We start from the raw sequence: 21,699 nt of genomic DNA, 5'->3' as shown, positions 1-21,699 counted from the left end.
GAGTGAAAGCGCCTGGAATATTGTTTTTCAACAATAGTCATCTCAATGCAAACTTTTGAAAAAACTAAATTAGTTTTTTCCAGAGTCTGCATCACATAGACTAGTTTAAACCACATTATTAATATTTTTAGATGCCGCTTGCGGACCCCGAGTTTCTCTTAAGTACTTCAATTTGGAGGCAAAGCCGTCAGCTGACCGCTACAGTCAGTAAGTCTTATGTTATCTTTCTCTGCTGTATTTTTCACCTCGAAGCGCAAAATTGCATCTGGGTCCAGGCGATAACTAATACAGTGCGTGATTATCATTCAAACCTTTACAAATCCACACCGTTGCCCACCAAGTTTATAAATGTAGTTTTGCTTTAAGCTGGTTGTAAGAAAAAGAGTTTTCGATGAAATCAAGTCATTTCTGATCCTGGAGTTAAAGGTGCGAGAAAATTTGCGACATATGTAACAAATAACGTAATTTTCGCGCGCGCTGATCATTACCTCATACAAAGCAACCAATCGGTAAAGCGTACCTGCTAAAATACGGGCTGGTACCATGAATATTGGATATCGTGTTTATTTTAGCTTTAGGCGGACCAATCAGAGCGTACAGTGTGATATCGCTGGTATTTGGAGAGAAAGGAAAATTTCATGTCCGAAACTTGAATGTAGAGCGAGGGAAATTTGGGAGAAAATTTTTCCCAAAGTACTATGAAGATCGTATCATTGGTTTTGATCTTCGGATTGTTTGCAGTGGGGTTTTCACGGCCTTCCGAAAGTAAGTTAACCTCATCCCTACCGTAGTTTGAGTACGATCACTACACCGAGCAGAGTGATCTACATTACAACCTGGGATTGCTGGTGTCTTCTGTGATCTGGGAAGGTCTCGTGTGTAAGCCTCTACTCACTGGCTTAGTCGTACCTTATCTAAACCTAAGATCTAGCTGAGCTAAGCTCCGAGAGTTGTTTTAACTTTCCTTGGTTCCAAAATCGTGGGCAGTGATATGCTTTAACAAGTTAATGTTTAAGAAATGTTGACACTCCACAGTAACAGCCACCCGTCAACTTTTTACCTTGCTCAAGCCTTCTCTGGATGAATCTTTATTTCATAAAACCATTTTCCAAGTGTTACGAATGCGTTTGAAACTTTGTTCCATAATCGTCCTTCATCGCTCAAGTTCATAATTCTCCAGTGGATCTATAAATTAACTATTACAATTTTTAAAAAAAAAAAAACTATATCGCTTTGCTTATTAAAAAACAACGATTCTTGCTGATTGAAAACTGAAGAAATGGACGGATCGCAAAAAGCCTGTCTCCTTTTTTTCATTACTTCATGTGTGGAACAGCATTTGCGGAAATTAATCCAGCCGGATTTTGATCTTTTGTATGTTTTTCAGACTATAACTTGTCACTAACTTTCAACGTGAGATCATTCAAGCAACGCAAAACACAATCAACCTAGTCAGAGTTTTACACGGTTTATACCTTCTGTGATTTCCAGTATCGCAAGAACAACATTTTCATTCATCCATGAAATTTCTGAATTAAAAGTTTCATCGGAAACGGAAAGTTAATACTATGTCACTTTGATATACGCTAATAATGATCTTCTGAGGCGTTCACCACACCCAAAAATTGTATTTTTAGACAACCCTAACCACCTTGCTAATTCAAAGCTCTCTAAATGCAAAACGTAGAATCAAAATCTAGGGCCTTTAGGAGGATAGGTTTTTTTTTTTGGTTGTATGAATTATACCCTGAGTTTTACTAAGTGTACAATTCCTATGATTTTTGAAAGGTAATAACAACCTTTCCGTGGCCCATTGACAGAGTTTAAGGACCTTAATTTCATCATAAAATCATGTCTAGCCACCACAACCGTAGGTGAGAAAAAAATGGTTGGTTTTGACCAAATTTAGAACGCATTCAGCCGCAAAAATTAGAAGTTTGTCTTAATTTATCTTCAAGCATATTCTGTCAAAAGGGCCATTTACATCAACCAACAAACTCTCAAATTGATGTTTTTCGGGCGCTAAAGGAAACATAAATAATTATCAAATATTAGGTTTCTTATGAATCTCAGGAAGAGAGAAACGAGACGAAACAAAAATAAATATATGTATAAATATCTTTAAAGCTCAAAGTTCGCTTTTACCAAATATCTTGTGAGAAGGAAGTGAAGAAATGATCTGAAAACATCATGTTAGGAACACAAACATATGTATATCTTATTTGTTTGTGTAGAAAAAGCCAAAGCTGTGGAAATAGTGGATGAGTCGGATAGAGAACTTATCCGAGTTGCCAGGGGAGATGTAGAGGATGAGGAACCTAAACAGAAAGCTCACGTCGAAAAGAAGAGATCCACTGAAGGTAAGTTAAACGTGAAAACAACACTGTCATGCACCAGTTTAAGAAAGGTAACTGTTTTATTTCTTCTTTGCTCAGAGATCAAACGGAATAAAAGAGCCGCAGAGGAAGGTAAGTTTGTAAGTTTGTAGGTGTCTTCGTTGATTTTTTTTCTCATAGGGATTTTTCAGTCCCCATCAAACTAAGGGTGGTTTATTGCATTGATGAACATACATAGACATTGGAACAACTTGGTCCTTATTGTCGTGGCACACCTGCATATTATTGTTCAAATGGGCCTATCTCGCTCGCTCGAGTAGCTAATCAGAAAACAGGATTTGCCTTCATATTACCTACGAGCGCTGCCAGCGACTTATCAAATTGAGTTCTGACGCCACGAGACAGTGCAGAGCACCATCAGTTGAGTGTAGAGGTAAATCTCCGGCTCCACCAGATCCGTTGAAAAGCAAACAAAGGCTTTTAATTCAGAGGGTAAAACTTTTCATGCAAACAATTTCGTTTAGGTTATATCATGTTATACTTTCCCTACAGACGCTTTCTTTCAAGCTCTTCTGACGCGAGCGGCAGACAAGAAAACAGGTGAGTAACTGGATTTTATTCAGTTCGCTTTATAAGCTCTCAATATTTGCACCGTACCTGTAAAATTTTATAATTTTCCGTCTTTCCTTTTTAGAAAAAAAGAGGTCTTTTGATGATGGTGCTGACAACACAGGTACAAACTTTCATCCATTCTTTTTCAGCCAATGGGTTGTCCACGTTTATTTTTTCAAAATAAATTGAAGAAAGCTAAGCGAGGGGAAAATTTTACATCAGACTGAACTGTGAAAAGGTTCGACAAGGATGCACGCGAAGATTTAGTAAGCTTACCCAAAGACTCTTTGGGTAAGCTAACGGACGGAGACCGGAAATTGCAAATTTATCTGGGACACGTTGATATCAGCGTATATGCAAGAAAGTCCTTTCCAAAATGAGTACCATACCTCAGGGAAAATAACTCTCTACTTCCGACCGCCAGCCTCGTCTCCAAAACGTGTTTGCTTTGGTTTCCTGTTGAGTCCAGAACAGAAGTCGTACTCTAGAATGAACGGTATATATACACGTCGCTTGTGTTTGTTAGACGTCATACAGATGCAGCACAGCATAGCTTACTGAAGTGATTCAAGACATAGCTTTGATGTGTTGGACTATTTTTATCCTCCTACCACTTATTTATTTATTTATTTGTATGTTGTTGCTGTTGTTTCACTAGGATATATAATCCGAGATGATTGGAAGGGAGACTCAAAAATTTCAGATGCTGACAGGCAGGGTAAGTTCTCTTGATTAAATCAAGGAACAGAGAGGAAACAGAAGAGTAAAAATACTTTTAACTGATATATTTTCAGAGCTTGAGAGTCTTTTTAATGCCATTAACTCTCCTGAGGATGAAGGAGAGGAAAAAGTTGAAGAAACAAGAAGTATAAAGCCGGTGAGAAATTTGGTTTAGATTTTTAACATTTGGGGTATTTTCATAAGCTTCTAGACAAGAAAACTGTTTTTCCCTCCCTTGTACTCTTTCTTTCTTTCGTTTGTTTACTTCTATTTGTATCGTTCAACCAAAATTAACCTATTTTCAATTAAACTTTTTGAAAATTTTTACAATGTTTTTAGGGTCTAGAAGGAAAGATCCAACAGTTCATTGAATGGCTTATGAGTCAGCCGGTAAGTGGAAATCATATGTAGCAGGTTTAACTTTGATGGTATTGCTATCAGAAATGCTTCTTTATCTTCATCAGACCAACTCCATGCATTCTGATTTGATTTTCAGCCTGACAAGTTTACCAAGTCCTTATCGCACATTCTTGATGTTGAGCAGTCTTTGACAAAGATGTTCTATGACGGTAGGTTGCACAGGCCCTTAAACTGTGACCAGATTTCTTTATGGGGACGCTTTGTTTACAGTTTAAGGCAACAGACTGTGGGCACTGAGCCGTGCGCGTGCGGGAATGTTTTTCTTTTATACCTTCTCACCTCTCAATCTGCAATATACAGTCCACTGCCAATTTCTGGGCCGAAAACAACAACAACAACAATGGAGGAACGACAAATCATAACTCAACAGGCTGTTAACATAAAAATATTGAGGATCTGGCCATTATGACTCATAGAAGTAGCCAGTACTATGTTTGGAGTCATGGTATTTAGCTAACCAACGAACCAATAAAAACACTTCTGCCTGCTTAGGTCACACAATGCAGTTTGCTAATTATGCATGTGGTAAGTCCAGCAGTGGACATCAAACGACCGACCCAAAAAGGCTACAGTATCATGTAGATGGCAAGGAAAGTGAACCGTCCTAACTAAGATATCTAGGATTAATTGAATAGTCAAATCCCCCCACCCCAAATGATTGTATGTTTACAAATAGAGCTTTTGCTGATGGAGAACTCTGGTAAAGCCAACCGGCTTCAACTCTGCTCTCTGATTATTACTGAGTTTAGGTCCGCCACAACAACAGCAGCAGGCAGACCAACAGCAGCAGCAAGGTCAGCAGCAAGGACAGCAGCAAGGACAGCAGCAAGGTCAGCAGCCGCAGCAGCAACTGCAGCAACAAGATCCAGCCGGTAAGCAGGCCCGTTTTATTCCCAAAACGCTTACATTAATAGTTAGAAAAAGTACAAGGATTGATGGCTTCATTGATACAAGGAATATTGCTTGTCCCACGGTTTAAAATATTTGCAACAACAAACGCGAAATAACGTTTCAAATAACGCTCTGAATACCCAAGACTTGAATTTTTTTGGGCTATATACCTTTTTTTATATCTTTGAAAGTTTACTTAAGCTCTAATAAAAATGATGATGAAAAAATAATGAATAAATGGACGAAAATTACGAATCAATAAATAGATAGGTGAATTTATGATTAGATAGATACATAAATTAATTTTTTTCGTCTTAAGTATCTATCTTTGTCGGTTAAAATCCACGAGTCTCTTAGCTTTTCTGTTAATGATATTTTTTCCACCACTTCTGCAAATACAGCAAACAGCAACAAGAACTGCAAGAGTAAGTGCTTTACTCTACAGCTGGGTAATACAGAGTGTAAGATCATCTGTGACCCCCCATCCATTGAACAGCCGACACAATCACCTTATGGACTCTATCCACAACAGTACGGTCAGCAGTATCCTTATGGAGCACAAATGCCATCACCCTGTGTCCCCCCAGCCTGTCAGCCCAGTCAGTACCCCGGTTACATGTCACCTCAGCCATATCCCGCCGCTGGAGCCTATCCCCCTGCGGCTGCAGGCACTTCCCCTGTTCAGGAGGGTTGCGTGGGAAGGTCATGTGACAAAAAGGAGCCACAGTCTGATAAACCGGCTGAAGAAAAAAAAGAGAAACAAGATAAGCCGGCTCCTCCTGCTCCAAAGCCTGCCAAAGCTCCGTCTCCATACACTTTCCAGGTTCGATGAGGTTTTCCTTAAATGGGTATATTTTCCATGCTTTCCGCGTGACGAAAAGTAATAAAACGGTCCAATTACAAAAACTACTTTATGAAAAAACAAGTAATTGTTAGAGAATGGCTATAGAGTTTGACAAAGCAATTTTTTTACTGCTGTCGGGCATATTTTCAAACGTATTTTTAGCATTTGGCTCGTTTTCATAAGACTTGGACAATATCTAGTTTAAACCTTCACTTACTAACTTGCAATAATCCCTTTAGACTCCCGGCGCAACTGTCGTGATGGATCCGATCAGTATCAGTCAACAGCCTGAACCTCAGATACCAGTTGCGCCAATGATCCCGGGTCAGATCCCAATGGCGATGCCTCAGCTTCAGCAGCCTCAACCGTACGCTGTTCCCCAGGCCTCCCCTCAGGTTCCTTATTCCATTTCCATATCAGGAGTAGCTGCACCACCAGCACCAGCCCAGCCTCAGGGTGCCGCACTTGCACAGCACTTCAAGCCTATGCCTAATAACTGCCAGGATTATAGCGAGCCAAGATGTCACGTATTCCTTGATTGGCCCACAGGTATTAATTGTCGTAATGATTACATGATGTACTTACCATTCATTCAAGACGAAGATGAGTTAAACAATTTTTAGAATTTTTCTATTTTCAGCAAACAATCTAACCTTTTTACAACAAATTTAAACAATAGGTCCGCACTGCGTACATGTGTTTAGCAAAAATTAAAATGAATGTGAAAATGCTTACAGCTTTACTGCACTGTCAGTCTATTTGGAAGGTATGCTGAATAGCTGTAAATGGGTGCATAGGTGTACCAACATGTAGTAGTTTTCAAGGAATTTTTTGGATAAACTATGTTGACTACGAGTTCCGATTTTTCTGAGTAAATCGATCCACGGGAGAGTTTCTCAACTAATCAGAAGCAATACTAAAACAAATTGTGACTACCGAGGAACAGCATTTTGCAAATATCTACGTAATATCGAATAAAATTTAAGACGAAATCAGTTTTTGGAATTATGGGAACGAAAAAAAAAGGTTTCAACACAGGGATTTCCGTAAAATATTTAAATCTGTAAAACAAAGATAGATGCAATGCAGGTACAAGTCGCGACGACATTCTGATGATATTTGGGGCGTTACCATATTAGACATACAAAATGGCATGGAAACCAAACGAACATAGAGTTTTTAATTAAAATAAAAGGAAACTTTAAATAATGCAGAGTTTTTAGTGGCTGAAGGATGGATCCTCGTGCAAGAAATAAAGTCATAAAATCTGTTAACCCATACACTGGCCGTATACCATTGACCACCTGTCGATTAAAAGAAACGTGACGATGAACAAAGTACAAAAGGTCAATTATAGAGGTGAAATGTGAGCGCGTAAGATCGGAAGTCTCTTCTGTATCAATAGCTTAGAAAAGAATTGTCTACTCTCCGAAGTAAACCTGCTTCGCCACCTCAGGCCCTTCTTAAGACACGACAATCTGCAAAACGCATGGTTTCCTACGTCGATAAGCTGTCTCGTAACGTTTGCTTTTTCGAATTCAATTGATCCCGAATATCCCTCTGTTTGCTCAAGGAGTTGGGCTCACCAAATAGGGTTTTTCCGACTTATCACGACAGATCTTACGACAAGATATCGATGTAATTACGGCACGTCACTAGTTAGGCAGTTTTGTCTTATTTGTGTTACGCGATGGTCGCCTACATCATGTAGCCTGCCACGTTCGGTAAACTTCACAGAAACCATAACAGCAATCGGCCATTTTTTTTCCTATGTGAAGCACTTAAGCAATCTCTTACCGCTGTTGCACAGCGTCTAGTTGCTACGCACAAGACACAAAAAAATACTGACTCTGCGAGACAAAGTTATCGGAAAAAAAAGTTTCTCGTCCATAACTTGAGCTGTTTTTGTGTTTGTATCGATCAATCATATCGTATACATGTTTTGATTTTGAGGTCATTTTTACTAAAGAAAAAAAAAACGGAAAAGAGTTAGCTTTCCTAATTGTGTACGTATTTGTTGAATTTCCTCAGATGAGCGTAATGAAATCAAAGCTTCACTGAGATTCAAACAGAACTGGCATAATGATTACAAGCGTTCATCTTCAACAAAGTACAAGATCTTTGCTGCTGAGGTGGAGAAAGCGGTAAGCTCTATCATAACATGTTTTATGTTTCTCTTTTGCATAAATACGGCCATATAAACATTATTTTTATCTTGCATGGATTGTCCCCCACGGGACAGACTGAAGACTGAAGACTGAAGACTGAAGACTGAAGACATGCATTAGCTAACTATTCCTCGCTAGGAACTCAGGAACTATTACTCCAAGAGTCAGTTTCACCAAGTTATCTTTGGGATCGTGAAAGCTACCATTTTGTTATCACTCTGTCAGTGTGGAGGTTTCAGCACTGTTTTCTGTATGTGGCACAACGAAAACAAACCTATATATTTGCTTATTACTTCATAGCAAGATACATTTTGTGTTCTTTTTGGCATCACAGATAAAAGACGTTTACACCCAAGACAAGAATTTTAGACAAGTAAAAGTTACTAGCTTTAGGTAAGATCTTGAATGTTATGAATGTTGTTGATACGAGATGTTCGAAGAGGACTAAACTTACTCTCGTGTTTATCCACAGCGAGGAAGACATGAAGGTTGCAGCCAACTTTCTTCTTGAGTTTGCTCAGCCAGAGTACAGCGCATTGAGATATCTTTCACGCGCCATCTCCGAAAACTACCTGCAAAGCATGCCGGTATTCAAGCATACGTTGCTGAGGGAAGGTAAATGCAGTAGAAGATAACCTTGAAAGTTATGTAAATCATCTTGTGACTGAGAAAGTTGTTTCCCACGGTGAAAGTTTGGTTCAAGTTCACTTTTTATCATTGGAGCTCTTCTTTCACGCGTGGTCTTTAAGCGTAATAAAACCAATCAGTATTTCCCTCTGGATGTACAAGATTCCTAATTATGAAAATAGAAAAGGTCAAATTGTGGGCATGTATATTGTACAATTTGGCAAAAATCTACCTCCAATTTTAAGTTTCTGATTCACCTTATCCGGGAGTAATTCGATTTTATTTGATTCCTAATTGATTTTGGTAGTTATTCTATTTTTCTCTGATATTTTCTTCCTTTTCCACATAGGCATTGCACATCACCACCGATCAATTGTAGCCACTCAAAAGGAGCTGGATGCTGTTCCTAAAGTCAAAGTTGTGAGCAGCCATAAACAAGAAGATGAAATTTTGACAACTTTGTCCAGCGGTTCGTTTCCACGATTGTCTTTTCTGAATGCTTATTTCATTGACCTATATTTTTCATTTGTTTGTTTGCTTGCACATCGTGTGTAAAATGTTCACTAAGCTTACTGGAAGTTTTTTTTCTTTTCATCTTTGATTTTTTCCAGTTTCCTAACCAGTAATAAATGATACAATAGGGTTTATGTTCGCGGGCATAAATATGTTTTGGGTCCGACTCTCAGTCATTTTAGCGGTGAGGGTTAAAATGACTCTAAGGAGGGCCCAAAAAATATTTATGCTGGAGAACATAAAACTTTGTTGATATACTATTACTCTAAAGTGCACTGAGAAATTAAAAACTGACAAAAATTACAGCAAACAGTTTCCCAGTCTTAACAATCACAAGAACGAGCAAGTGGGCTAAAATGCCAGAATCTCCTTTTTTAACCCGCAAAATGCGGCACAATGCCTTACAAAGTGGTGATACCTTTCATTAACTTTGTTATATCTGTAATTATTCTCTATAGCCTACCAGGGATGCTACAAAGATAAAAAACCTAATCGTGATTTAAGAAAACAGTTCACAAAGTATGAAATGACACCTGAGTGGTGTGTTGGCAAGTGTAAGCTGGCCGGATACAAATATGCAGGGCTGCAGTATGGATATCTGTGCTTCTGTGGCGATAGGTTTGGCACCTACGGCAAGGTTGATGACGCTGAATGCGATAGTTTATGTTTTGGTGATAAGACAAGATATTGTGGTGCTTTCTGGCATAATTCTATCTTTTCTGTAGGTAAGTCATCGACAAGGAATGAAAAAGTCTTATCATGCTCATAACACAGAATAAATTTCCCATTCAAACATGCAATATGAATTCCGGAAAAAGAAAAAGAAATGCAACAAACATTCCTAAAAAGAATTTTCCACACAGTAATACCCTCTGATCCTTTTTTTTCTTTAACAAAGATCGCGAAAAGCATGAACCACCTGCGAAAGACGAGCCAGAAGAGCAAGAAGACAGTGGATCAGGAGAATCTGTGGAAGAGCCAGAAGACAAATATGGTTGGTGTTCAAGTCTGAATTTTAATTAGCTTATTTCATCATCATTATTTGCATTTCAGACCTTTATCTTTTTTAGATGCGTAGTGACCGAAATGGGATTAACTCGCTCGGATCTTTATATTATTATTATTATTATTATTATTATAAGACCCTTTTATGAAAATTACACAATAAACTCTTCAACTGAACCATTGTTGTTTTACTTTCTCATCCAGCTCAATAATGTAATGTTAGAACGTGAAAGGAACACTTCACGAGTCATGACATGAAACACTTCACATGGCTGACAAACACACTAACACTAACATTAGTGCTCTCACTCGTATTCTTTGACGCAGTAACCATTTTATGGTAAATACTTGGTTCCCTTAGCAAAAATTCAGGAAGGTATTACCGGTATTTATTTGGAATAACGTCAAGTTGATTTTATTTTACTTTCATACTCATCACCTGATATAACCAAGTACCAGAGCACAGTAAGTATTTTTAATTGTTCGTATATATAAGCCACAGATACTTTTTCATGGTATTTCATATAAAGAACAACTGTTTCTTCGTTTTAAAACTCTTGATGAAACTTCACAAAGCCTTGCCTTTCCGGAAACAATGATTTTCAAACCACACCCCTTAAGTTCCTGCCTTTAACATTTTGCCTTTTTATCTCTTCATAGCTGAAGTTGCCAATCATCTTATGAAAGGTAAGGGTCATCCCAGTTTTAAAGTGACCTTCATCGTGATCATGTGATGCTTATACCTAAGATTTGCATAAGATATTGTCATTTTTAAAACTATTTATTTTTCTGCATTTCTTTTAGCCGCGGAAGCTGCCCTGAAAGGTGAGTATATCTGTAAGGAGCTATCAGATAAAGGCATAAAAATTCAGATTGTGTTCTTGTATAATCAGTCCGGACATTAAATACAGCTCGAGTTACTATTTTTTTTTTTAATTTAACGTCGAAGACGTGGGAAGTGTTTGCACATTCTTCCGAGCCAGAGGCTCATGTTAAAAACTCTCGACAAACTAAAATATATATATATATATTAACTAGCCCAAGAGTATGTCAAAATGTAAAAATAGATAAAATTATATACAGTTCATACATTGGTATCCTGTGAAATTAACATTATTCAGGCGAGCACGAGATTGTGCTTGAGTGGTCGAGGATTTGGTTACAACTGGTAACTGATTCTACATGTTTGCAATCATGTACAAATAGGAGTTGTGCATGATAAGGTTGTTTGCCAGCCTTGTAATATTCACCAACAATAACAGATGAAAAGAGCAGATAAGAAGGGAAGACAAGGGATAAAGCGCGGAAGTTGAGGAAGACACGTCTGAATAAAATGATGCACCTGAGGTTTTTAAATAGTTACATATTTTAATGAGTGGTTTACTTCTGCCTTTCAATCCAAAATCTCTCTATCTGTATTTGGAGCTAAGTAAATCCGTTTCAGAAATTGTAGACGCAAATTCTGCGGGTAACTGGACCATTTTCCCTCGGATTTTTCCCGGCCACTGTAAATAGCCTGTAAAAACTCGTTCATAATATATTTTTTATTCTAATTTTTCAGCTGCCAAGAAATTGTTACCACGTGAGTATTGTCTTCAAATCTTAAAATGTGATAAACGACATGTTCTCAATTTGACCACGATCAAGCATGGGTCGAACTTGGTGAGTTAGGGAATCGAGTAAAAATGTATATCGAAGAAAGTTTTAATAAGAAATAACATAAATGTACAATTGACAAATCACCGCCTTTCCCGTCTAGATGCTGATCATGGCAAATCCAAACGCGCACCAGATGAAGAATTTCAGCAGCAAAGTGAAGACGCACTCTACTCACTCAGTGGTAAGTACAGTAAACAATTACCACACTTTCTAACCATTTGAAAGTGTACAGCGTTTAACGAACTCAATTTTTCTTCTTTTCGACAGAGGCTGAGAAATTGATGGAATCAAAGGATGCGTCCCTTCAATCAACGACTAAAGAGAAACGAGACGCAGAGGGAGATGGTCGGGATCTTTTGGTGGCTTATCTGAGCGACGTGGGGGGCTACGACAGAAATTATCGTGATGTTGGAGATGAGGACGAAAATAGTTCGTTAGGTAGAAATGCAAACATAAGCAAACCCCCCCCACCAAAAAAAAAAAAAAAAGCACGAGCGATAATGTCTTGATAAGAGGTGGCTGAATTACGAAATGAATTAGAAGGAAGGTAAATTCCAGTCGCAGAATGGAATGCACGCCACGGCGTTGATAGAGCAACGCATTTGATTTTTTTTTTCGGCAAAAAGTCATGATCAATTGAAAAACGTTGAGCCATTTCCATTAAAAACATGATGTACAATCTTTGACTGTACCTTACCATTCTTTTTGTTCAGGAAAATAGATAGGAGAAGGGTCATCACTGACTGTGATTCTCATATGGTATTCAAACATACAATCGTGTTGATTGTATTTTGAGTGTTCTTTTTTGTCATTTACAATTGTTTTTAGAGTCCAGAGACAAGAAACAAAAGGTTGAATATCGAAGAATGGTTATTGATGAGTCAGGAGATGGAGAATTCGTCGAGAAATCAAAGAATAAGGAACTGAAAGCTAGAAAGCGTCGAGAGGTCGCGGAGCCATGGGACGAGAGCTTTGACGGACCTAAGAAAATGGCTTCAAGGGCAGCTCCAGTGGAAACGACATCGAAGCGTAACGTTATTCCAGTATCACTAGGTGATACTGAAGATGACTTGAGCATGCTAAATGATGCATCGGGTGAAGATACCATGCTTGAAGCCAAACGAAGCCAAACTTTTCAGCCATTGACGTCAGACGAAAGCTCAAACGCAGCTGGATCTGGCGAGGGTGCTGATACTGCCATTGAATCTGGTGACAGGGATGTCTCTGAAGAGCAATCCGGGTTTGAAAACCAGGCAGCTGACGAGCCGGAAGAGTCGGGCGAGTCTGTTCAGTCTGGGAACACAGACGAAGGAGAGGAATCTGGAGAAGAGGCAGATGAGGAGGAGAGCCAGGAGACAAGTTAGTTGAAATCATTAGAGATATTTAAATATGGACATCTTAACGTCACCTGGGCACGCTCATTCCAATATAAACTTTCAACACAGTTTAGTTTTCAAGTGACTGCTGATAAAAAATTTGTAATCACGTGTTATTGTCCATACACTTGACCTTGGCGTATTTTGGGAATAAAGCAAATGTCAAAGTATTACAGAGCTCCTAAGTTAATCGCTATCGCATGGATCACTGATTTCCATGACTATGGTGTTAAGTATTACGGATTATAGAATACTATATTTTGTTTTTCTCACAGATTCTGCACGTGTTGTAAGGGTAGTTGAAAATGAGCATGATGATGTCACTTTGTCCCGTCATCGTAGAGAACTGCCGGAGGTTTTGGATGAAGAAGATAAACCAAAGGCAAGATCCAAGGTGAGAAGTATTATAGAAACTGGTATTCATACGATTGTGGAATGCCAGGAGATTTGATAAGACACGTATCGGTGAATCAGTTCTTGTCATTTTATTTTGATGGAAACCCTCTAAAAACTGAATTCCTTCCTAAGAAGACAGTTGGTCCCACTTTTTCACAAATTACTCACAAGATGAGAGAACTTCAACGACCTAATGTTGAGTCATTTTTCGACTTGAAAAAACAAATACAGAAGCTGTTTAAAATTAATTTGGCAAAGAAGCAACATGAATGAATGAGATTAAAACGGATTGCAAAAAAGGTCGAGTTCGGGGATTTTAAGCGAAAGAAACAGCTTTCGATCTAAATCCTTTTCTGACCTGTCTACCTCTCTAAAGGGATCTGTTGGTGTGGAGCCCAGTCTTGGGCTGCGCTCAAACTGTACTGGTTGGAATAACTCCTTTGTTTCCTTGTAATAAGCCTTTTACATCTGTGTTTTAGAGACAAGATTTCATACTGAATGACAAAAATATCAATAAGATGCAGGACCAAGTAACTCAAGGTACAATGAAAGTTAATCAGTTGTTCATACTTGAATCCAAAGTGACGATGTTAATTATTGCTACAACATTTTTAAAGAATTAAGAAATAATAAATATCTGCTGTTTCCAGTATTGGGTTCTTTGCCGAACTGACAGCTTTGGCAGAGCTTGTATTTGTATCTTTATTTTTGATAATAATGGTTACAATGCAGTCAGTAGTTGTTGCGTTTTCCACCTTACAAGTTGCACTGGTTACTATTAATGTTCATCATTGATTCGTTTGTCTTTCCTTTCCCTTCATATCGATGTCTTTGACTGATGAATTAAGCTACAAGTCTAACTTTGCTTTCCACGTCTGACTTTGTTTTCCAAATTTATTACGAGTTGACCTTTTCCCTTCGTTTCAGGAGTGGACAATATAATGGGCCTGATAGTAGATATATATCAGTCGAAGAGGACCCTGGCGAGATTGGGACAAGTTGTTAGCCAATTGAAACAAAATGTGATGCAACAAATGGATGTGCCTGTTGGACAGAGAGATCAAGCAAGGAACAAACTCAGAAATACTGTTCGACACACACTAGTGCAGAAAATTAACGGTGAGAACTGACCAATCCAATTGAAATATTCTGATTGGTCTGTAATCTTTGGTCTTCATGAGACATTTGTTAGTGAAAGCAAAGTGTTTGCTCCAACCGAAGGCTAAAGCTCGAACTGTCAACTTTTTGAAAATTTTCAAGGCCTTTTATCAACCTCCAGTGTCAGCTTTTTGAAATCTGTCAAGGCCTTTTATCAACCTCCTGTATCAGCTTTTGGTTGATAATCAACGTAATAAGGGACGTGCCGGTCATTATTTATTTACTCGGGGCGGGGAGGGTGGGAAGAGGGTTGGAGAGTTTGGTTGTGTCACGATCATTGAATTTTATCTGATCCCCCCATAACACTCCTCAATATTCTCATGAAACCCCTCCCCCTCACTAGCGGCTAATCGGCAGTAAATTTTGTCTGGTTCTTTTTTGCATACTCCGTTTGGCAACGACTGATCCTCCCTTAGCATCCTGCCTCCCTCCCCCCTGAAAACCATAGCATCCCACCCAAAATCCTCCTTCCCCACTACCATCAGGTGATCAATTTTAACTGGTTCCTAAATCAGACTATGTTTTCTGCACTCGACATCTTGGTATATTTTAGCCACAGCTATCTCTTAATGATTTGGTTTTAGTATTGTGTCTCCTAAGGGGTCAGCCCAACGAATCCTGTATTTCAAATTTACATTACCCATACTATTTGACTATCTTCAGAGCTTGCTCAGTCAATTCGCCAAGAAGTTGAAGATTATAAACAAAGTCACCAGGCAGTTAGTCAACAAGCTAAGGAGGCCATCTCAGCTCTCTTGGACATTCCCGTTTTCCAAGATAAAGTTACCAGCTTAAAAAGCACAATCAAGAAAAGAGCTGCAGATATTGAGAAAGAATATAAGAAAGCCAAAAGAGGCAGCGAAGAACTTCCAAGTATTTTAAAAGAACACTTCAAGAGAAATGCTCCAGCTGATATAAAAGGGGAAAAGAGGCTTTCACGTTCCCACAGAGATTTGAATCTATAAAAACTACTCAAACACAGTTACAGCGGTGACACTTCAATGCACATAAATCGAGTGCTTCCTGTAATAAATCACGATGAATGATCTGTGATGCAATTTGGGAGTGTTAAGCGTGGGAATGAAATCTTAAAAGAGAGATACTTTGTAACATTAGACGAACATGTAGACAACTACATGAGAATTTTTCATGAGAAAGAATCACAAGGTTTAATTCAGATTTTTTGGGGAAGGTCACCTCGTGACTTCATCAAGACATCACACCAGTTTCTATAGTATGTAATAGCTCTTATTTTATGAAAACGTTTGTTCGAATATTTTTTTCCTTCAGCGTAGTACTATTTCTGCACTGTTATCCTCGAAGGATCTGATAATGAAACACGTAGAAAATTGATCACCAATGCATGCGGAAATTTCATCGCCTCACCTTAAGGGTTCTAAGCTAGGGGTGTTTATTTAAAAGTGCGAACACTAGTGTTTACTACTACAAAACTGTTCCGTCGTTTTTCAAATTTACTTTTTATTAATTATGATATTCATCATATAATGGAAACTCCACTATATTGCCTGGGGTGCCAAGACAACACTGTACCACCGAGACGGTTTTACGGAGCTTGCAAGAGACGTTTATGCACCCGTGTCTGACTTTAAACCCCCTCCGCCCCCCGCCCCTTTCCATTGCTAGGTAGACCTCCAGTCCGTCTATCATCATTTTATTTTAGCAATTTACTATTCAGTAGGTGAAACAGAACTTTAGGCAATTGCTTTCTTTCTACCCGTGGTAACAGCCACCTCGAAGAGTTCACTTTTACCAGGTAAAATGTATTGGGTGATGTTTGTCTTTAGAATATCACAACATCTACGTAAGATATTATTTTCATCGGTCTGTTGACTTGTGATGTATTGTATTGTCAGCATAAAAGTCGATAACACAGCTTATTATCTTTTCCTTGACAATTTTATTGAAGTAGGATAATCGAAAACGTATCTAGCAAGACACAAATTCCACAAAGTTGTTTTGCTTAGAAATTGTACAGCCTTGATTTCTTGCTAAAAATTTTAACTTATACTATAGCACAAAACTAAAATTATTTTATCTCATCAAAAGGTTCGTAAAATTTTACAATGCATGCAAATAATTTATCTCTCAATTTTTCAAGGAAGCAAAACTCTAAACTTAGCGAGGTCACTAAATTTCTGTAAATAATTTTGGGAGGGCTCTGACCTCGTTATTGTACATGTTTATTAATTAAAGTTGAATTAGAACTCCTCGAAGACAATTGTTCCTGTTCCTGTTCCTGTACATGACTCATAAGTCCTAAGTTGTTTTAACATACAACGAAACAAATACACGTGGATTACTTTCATTCGTAGATTTAATTCGCTTAATGAAATTATTGGAAGTAATTACTGATCAGTTACGTCTACCATGCTGATATTACAACAAATGCATATTCACACAAAAAGGGAAGCTAAAGTAACTTAAATTATTTTCGTCGATGGACTCCGGTAAAATAAATCAGGGTTTGCGTCACTTACATCATATTGATTGCAGATTGGGGCTAGCGATGGCACCCAATCTGCTAACTCAACTTAACCTTCCTCATACGGTTTGCAGAAACTTAGCAGAAAGTGTTTCGATTTCCTAATTACCACGGTAATTAGGAGATGTGGGTTACTGAACTAAATTTTATGGGATAAAAGAGTAAGTTTCTGATGAAACTGTGGTGCTACGTCGGTGGGAGAGTATAACAGAGTAATTTAGTGTTATCAACTGAGTTGAAAACGTAAATTGGCTACCGTAAAAAAGTTTAAAGGCTGACGTTTCGAGCGTTTATTTACCTTTTCAACTCAGTTGATAACACTAAATTACCTTAAATTTTATAGGCAACACTTGATTCTCCGCTAAATGACATCGGCGTTTAATTCAGTAGAGAAGAACATTGTCTACTTTGAACCATTGTCTAACCATTGTCTACTTATACATTTCCTTTATACTTTTCTTTCGAGCTATTTCCTATTTTGAATCAAACTCGTTTTGTTGTTCGTTTCTCAGAAACACAGCTAATTTTGTAGAGGGTATTTCAACCCCTTGGTGCCACATATTTTATGTACTGCGGTATGTACTGCAGTACTGCATTTTTTTTACATTCCATCGCTGCTCGTCACTTAAGGAAACGTTAATTTCTTTTGCAACTGTCATAACTATATTTCTCTCTGAGCTGGACTTTCTTGGGCATTCCTGTCTGAAACTGTTTGAACTTTACAACTTCCTTCAAACTTTTTGCCATTGCCTCCTCCTTCTGCAATTGAAGAATCGCTGTGCTTGTGGTTAATTGGTCCCCTAAATCACATTTTAGGTAACCATGGCTCCTCAATTTCAATGGGAAAACTTTACTTGCTTTTATGGTGTCCTGATTGTTATCTGTTGTCAAAGGGACCAAAAATACCCTCAGTGGAGCAGGATTATCGGCGTGACTAATGGTTTATATCAATTATGTACTTTGCTGTGCTGATAATGATAATGTTGATAACGATAATAAGGTTTATGCTGACAATATTAATGATAATTATTATAAAAATAACAATAAAGATAGTTATGATAATAATATCACTAATGATATAAGTGATATTATAGGTAATGATAGCGATGATGATGATAACAGAAGTGATAAAAATATAGTTTGCTATTGTGTTGATGAAATACACTTACCCTCAGTAAGGTTGTTAAAGTGAAGATGCACTGCACAAAAAAGTGACAACGCTAAGTTGATAAAATTTGCTACTGTAACGACATCGCTATCTCCTTATGTGAACATATATTTCATAAGTTCACTGCTAAAGGTACATTTTTTTAAAAAACAGGAGAACTTTTCATGCTTCATTTTCACCAATTTGATAAGAATTACCGGGTATTTTTAAAATGAATAAAGAACTTGTTGTTTACCTTTGCGAAAGAAAAGATCTATTGATGGGAATTGTTCGCTTTAATCTGTCAAAAAACAAAAAGATATTTTTAGGAACTAGATAAGGAGAGTTGTGTTGATTAGCTTCACTGGGTAATTCATGGATTAAAAGGTACATTAAAATTGAACATCGGCTAGGCATTTTAACCCTATATATTTATCTTGTTTTATTTACTTAACGCACCATTAATTTTTGCACTGCTGCCCAGAGTTCCGGGTTCGGTTTAGCCTGGGATCGGATAAGGGGAAATGCTCCACCAACATCTACTGAGAAAAAGCGCACATCAGTAAGCAACGATAGAAACATGTAGGAATTTGTTTTCTTTTCGGGATGGAAGCTAGTTGACGGAAAAACCGTTGGAGTGATCTTTTATGTTTAAAACACTCATGACAATTGCAAACTTTGTTTTATAACAAAAGAAAAACGAAGGCATGATCTGATACTCATTTCTGGCATCCATGTTTGGATAGTCCGCTTAACCTCGTTGATTGAATCGCTGTAAAAAGCTGATGAAACCGTGAACATGAAGTGTACCCTTGCAATAAGAGCTATAAATAAAACTTAACCTTGATGTAACGCCTGATCGAGGATTCAATTTGGGCTGCATTGTGGAGTCAAGCGTTTTCATCGCAGAAGGAATGTGCCGGATTTCTCTGACAACTCCACGGTTTTCGTGAATAGGGAATTAAGGCTCATGCTCAGAACAGATTAAGCCAGGCTATTAAGCTAATCTATTATGATAAGATTGCCTAAGACATTTTAAAAAAATTAGCACGCAACGCTGATCTTTGCGTACATTTTGTTTTATGACTACCAAAAACGTGACATGAAAGAATGTCGTCAGAGTAAATGGTATTCGACTGCTGAATATTTCGATAAAACAGGAAAATTTGCTGAAGCCGTTAAAAATTAGGTCACTGGGAAAGCCCTGCTGCAATATGAGATCAAGAAAACAAAATAAATTCACATGATGTGTAGGAGCAGTTTGTTAGAAAAATGATCTAGTCAAACCTACATTCCATTTAAAACCGAAAATTAGTCCTTATTTTGATGGAAAAATCGGCGCTGATGCAGCTTAAGGAGTATTAATGTCATGTTAAGCCGTTAACAACTGGCTTCGTTCCCGCCACAATCAGCGTTGAGTTTATGTCGGCCCTCATACTATTTTGGTTAAACTAATTTCAGTAATTCTGTCTCGAAAGGAACGTAAAGTCTAACGATTGCAGTCTGTCTATTCTTGAGAGTCAAAGAGTAAACCGTCTGAGTTATAGTGTTATTTCTGCAATGAACCAAATCTGACTTTTGCGCTTCGGTTCAACAAATTCGTTTTCGTTGTGACCCGATGGCGCCCATCTTCGAAAAACCAGATTCAAAAGGCGTCATATCCGCTGAAATTACATAGACACCATCACAAACCTTGAACTGGAAACGACGTAACCACATGAAATGCCATAAAATACGAAAATGCAATCCAAAATAGCTTTAAGAAGTCCATACTGCCCCGAAAGTTAACGTTGCCAAAGTAAAATCCAAAAACCAATATGTGTTTGGCTGGAGCAGGAATTCTTGAGCAAACAACAAGGTGTATTGGTACGCAATTGGGTGACCCAGATTACCTGTGACTGGTAACCTGCACTGAGTTTAACAACATATGACATCATCACTGAAGGTTTACCACAATTAAATTCAAACTCATCGGCTCGCTTCTTGAGCAACCTTGACCAAATTATTTTCCAAGAAAATCACTCAATTAATCCCATGGAAGAAAAAAAGTAAACTTTACGAAAAGATTTTCAATCCGTGTGCTAAGAATTATGACATGAAACAGGGCTTACGTATTCTGATGAGATTGTTCACTGATTCAAGGGTCTGTTGGTTTTCACGATCTAAGATAAAAGCCATCTTTGGCTCAGTGAACACTAAAAAGTTTATCTAAAAATGTAAACACAACTACAGAGCGTGTGAGGTACCGAGAAAATGTATGGTGTATGAACGCAAACTAATTTTTGCAAGCAAAAGAGGGATAGAAACTGTAAAGGAAATCTTTTATTTGTAGACAACTTTTCTTGGGGAGGAATTAATAAAATATTTTTATTAGCGTTACTTTGGTCACTAAAGAAGTAGTGTTGTTTTTGAAGTTAAATTTCAATTCAAAAAAGCATTGGAGTTTAGTGAACAGTATTCTACCTGCACGGAAGAGGTACAAAAAAACCTGTTTCCACTACTTTCTAGAAGGTTTTAAAAGACAATTTTTAAGCCAATGTCTAGAAAACTGAGTCATCATAAAAGTGCCATGCAACCCCAACCCTACCCCCCTTACACATCAGGCTCAGGCTTCAGCCGCTATTGTCCATGGGTTGATTGGTAGAAATTAGTCCTTCGACTCTCCCAGAAATTGTTAAAAATATTTGATTTTCAACCAGTTCACAAAATAATCAGCTTTGCTTTTGACCGGAGCTCCTAGCTCCCACAGCAATAATTACTAATGCTTTTCATGCTGGGTGAGTGTATGTCGGTTCATGATTGCAACTGTGACCATGGTTTGAACATACAACAGATTGATATGAACTTGTATGATAGATCACGTCCATTGTGGCTTGTTTTGGAATGCATCACTCCCCTCCCCCCCCCCCCCCCTGCTTATCATTTTAGACGCGCTTTACCGCTTACCATTGAAATTCTCAAATTTCGTGCCAGTTCTTAGAATTTGAGAGCGGCGAACAACATTCATTGTTGGGGATTTTTATCCTCAATAACTGATTGACAATTTCACAAAAATCTAATTTTTCTTTTTTCTTTTTATATCGTCATAAAGAGTCGATTTCAAATTGCCGATTACATTCCAGGTTGCTGTATTTAGAGAAGAAATGTCGATATGAAATTGTTTGCCTTTCAGGAATGGGATCATTCTTCTAACAAGGCAATTCTGATTGTTAGCAGGGTAATCTTGACAAAAAAAATGCGTCTTATCATACGTGGTGGCACGTAAGAACCACATGAAAATTGATTTCTTTGAAATCTAGATTGAAATTTAAAAAAAACAGACGC

The 21,699-nt window shown here is 38.0% G+C and overlaps 1 protein-coding gene and 1 long non-coding RNA gene across 2 annotated transcripts; one reads left to right on the top strand and one right to left on the bottom strand.

Moving 5' to 3' along the window:
• Positions 1-612: 612 nt before the first annotated feature.
• Positions 613-17,021, top strand: LOC131798387 (uncharacterized). The gene is made up of 29 exons (XM_059116022.2): positions 613-765; positions 2,235-2,360; positions 2,436-2,468; positions 2,889-2,936; positions 3,031-3,069; positions 3,607-3,666; positions 3,743-3,825; positions 4,008-4,058; positions 4,165-4,237; positions 4,838-4,960; positions 5,381-5,802; positions 6,063-6,372; positions 7,855-7,967; positions 8,326-8,384; positions 8,464-8,606; positions 8,968-9,087; positions 9,590-9,856; positions 10,030-10,125; positions 10,590-10,601; positions 10,797-10,823; positions 10,941-10,961; positions 11,698-11,718; positions 11,896-11,976; positions 12,063-12,233; positions 12,624-13,154; positions 13,447-13,565; positions 14,047-14,107; positions 14,495-14,686; positions 15,389-17,021. Exons 1-29 carry the CDS (start codon positions 699-701, stop codon positions 15,688-15,690), a joined length of 3,771 nt encoding a protein of 1,256 aa, XP_058972005.1. The 5' UTR covers positions 613-698; the 3' UTR covers positions 15,691-17,021.
• Positions 17,022-17,655: 634 nt separating this feature from the next.
• On the bottom strand, positions 17,656-20,221 carry LOC131798456 (uncharacterized). The gene is made up of 4 exons (XR_009341324.2): positions 20,068-20,221; positions 18,835-18,914; positions 18,632-18,676; positions 17,656-18,109 (listed from the first exon to the last, which is right to left on the bottom strand). It is a non-coding gene; the product is annotated as an uncharacterized lncRNA (long non-coding RNA).
• Between the last annotated feature and the right edge of the window lie 1,478 nt (positions 20,222-21,699).

The sequence above is a fragment of the Pocillopora verrucosa genome, chromosome 1 (genome assembly GCF_036669915.1).
Source record: "Pocillopora verrucosa isolate sample1 chromosome 1, ASM3666991v2, whole genome shotgun sequence".
Classification (NCBI taxonomy): Eukaryota; Metazoa; Cnidaria; class Anthozoa; order Scleractinia; family Pocilloporidae; genus Pocillopora; species Pocillopora verrucosa.
The sequence above is the reverse complement of the archived record's forward strand: the minus strand, read 5'-3'. Positions and strand labels throughout refer to the sequence as shown.

Excerpts from the sequence above, each read along its gene's own strand:
- LOC131798387 (XM_059116022.2), top strand. The coding sequence starts at position 699 with ATGAAGATCGTATCATTGGTTTTGATCTTCGGATTGTTTGCAGTGGGG. Across the intron at positions 4,238-4,837 it reads GACAAAGATGTTCTATGACG|GTCCGCCACAACAACAGCAG; the intron begins GTAGGTTGCACA and ends TACTGAGTTTAG. Across the intron at positions 14,687-15,388 it reads ACTAGTGCAGAAAATTAACG|AGCTTGCTCAGTCAATTCGC; the intron begins GTGAGAACTGAC and ends GACTATCTTCAG.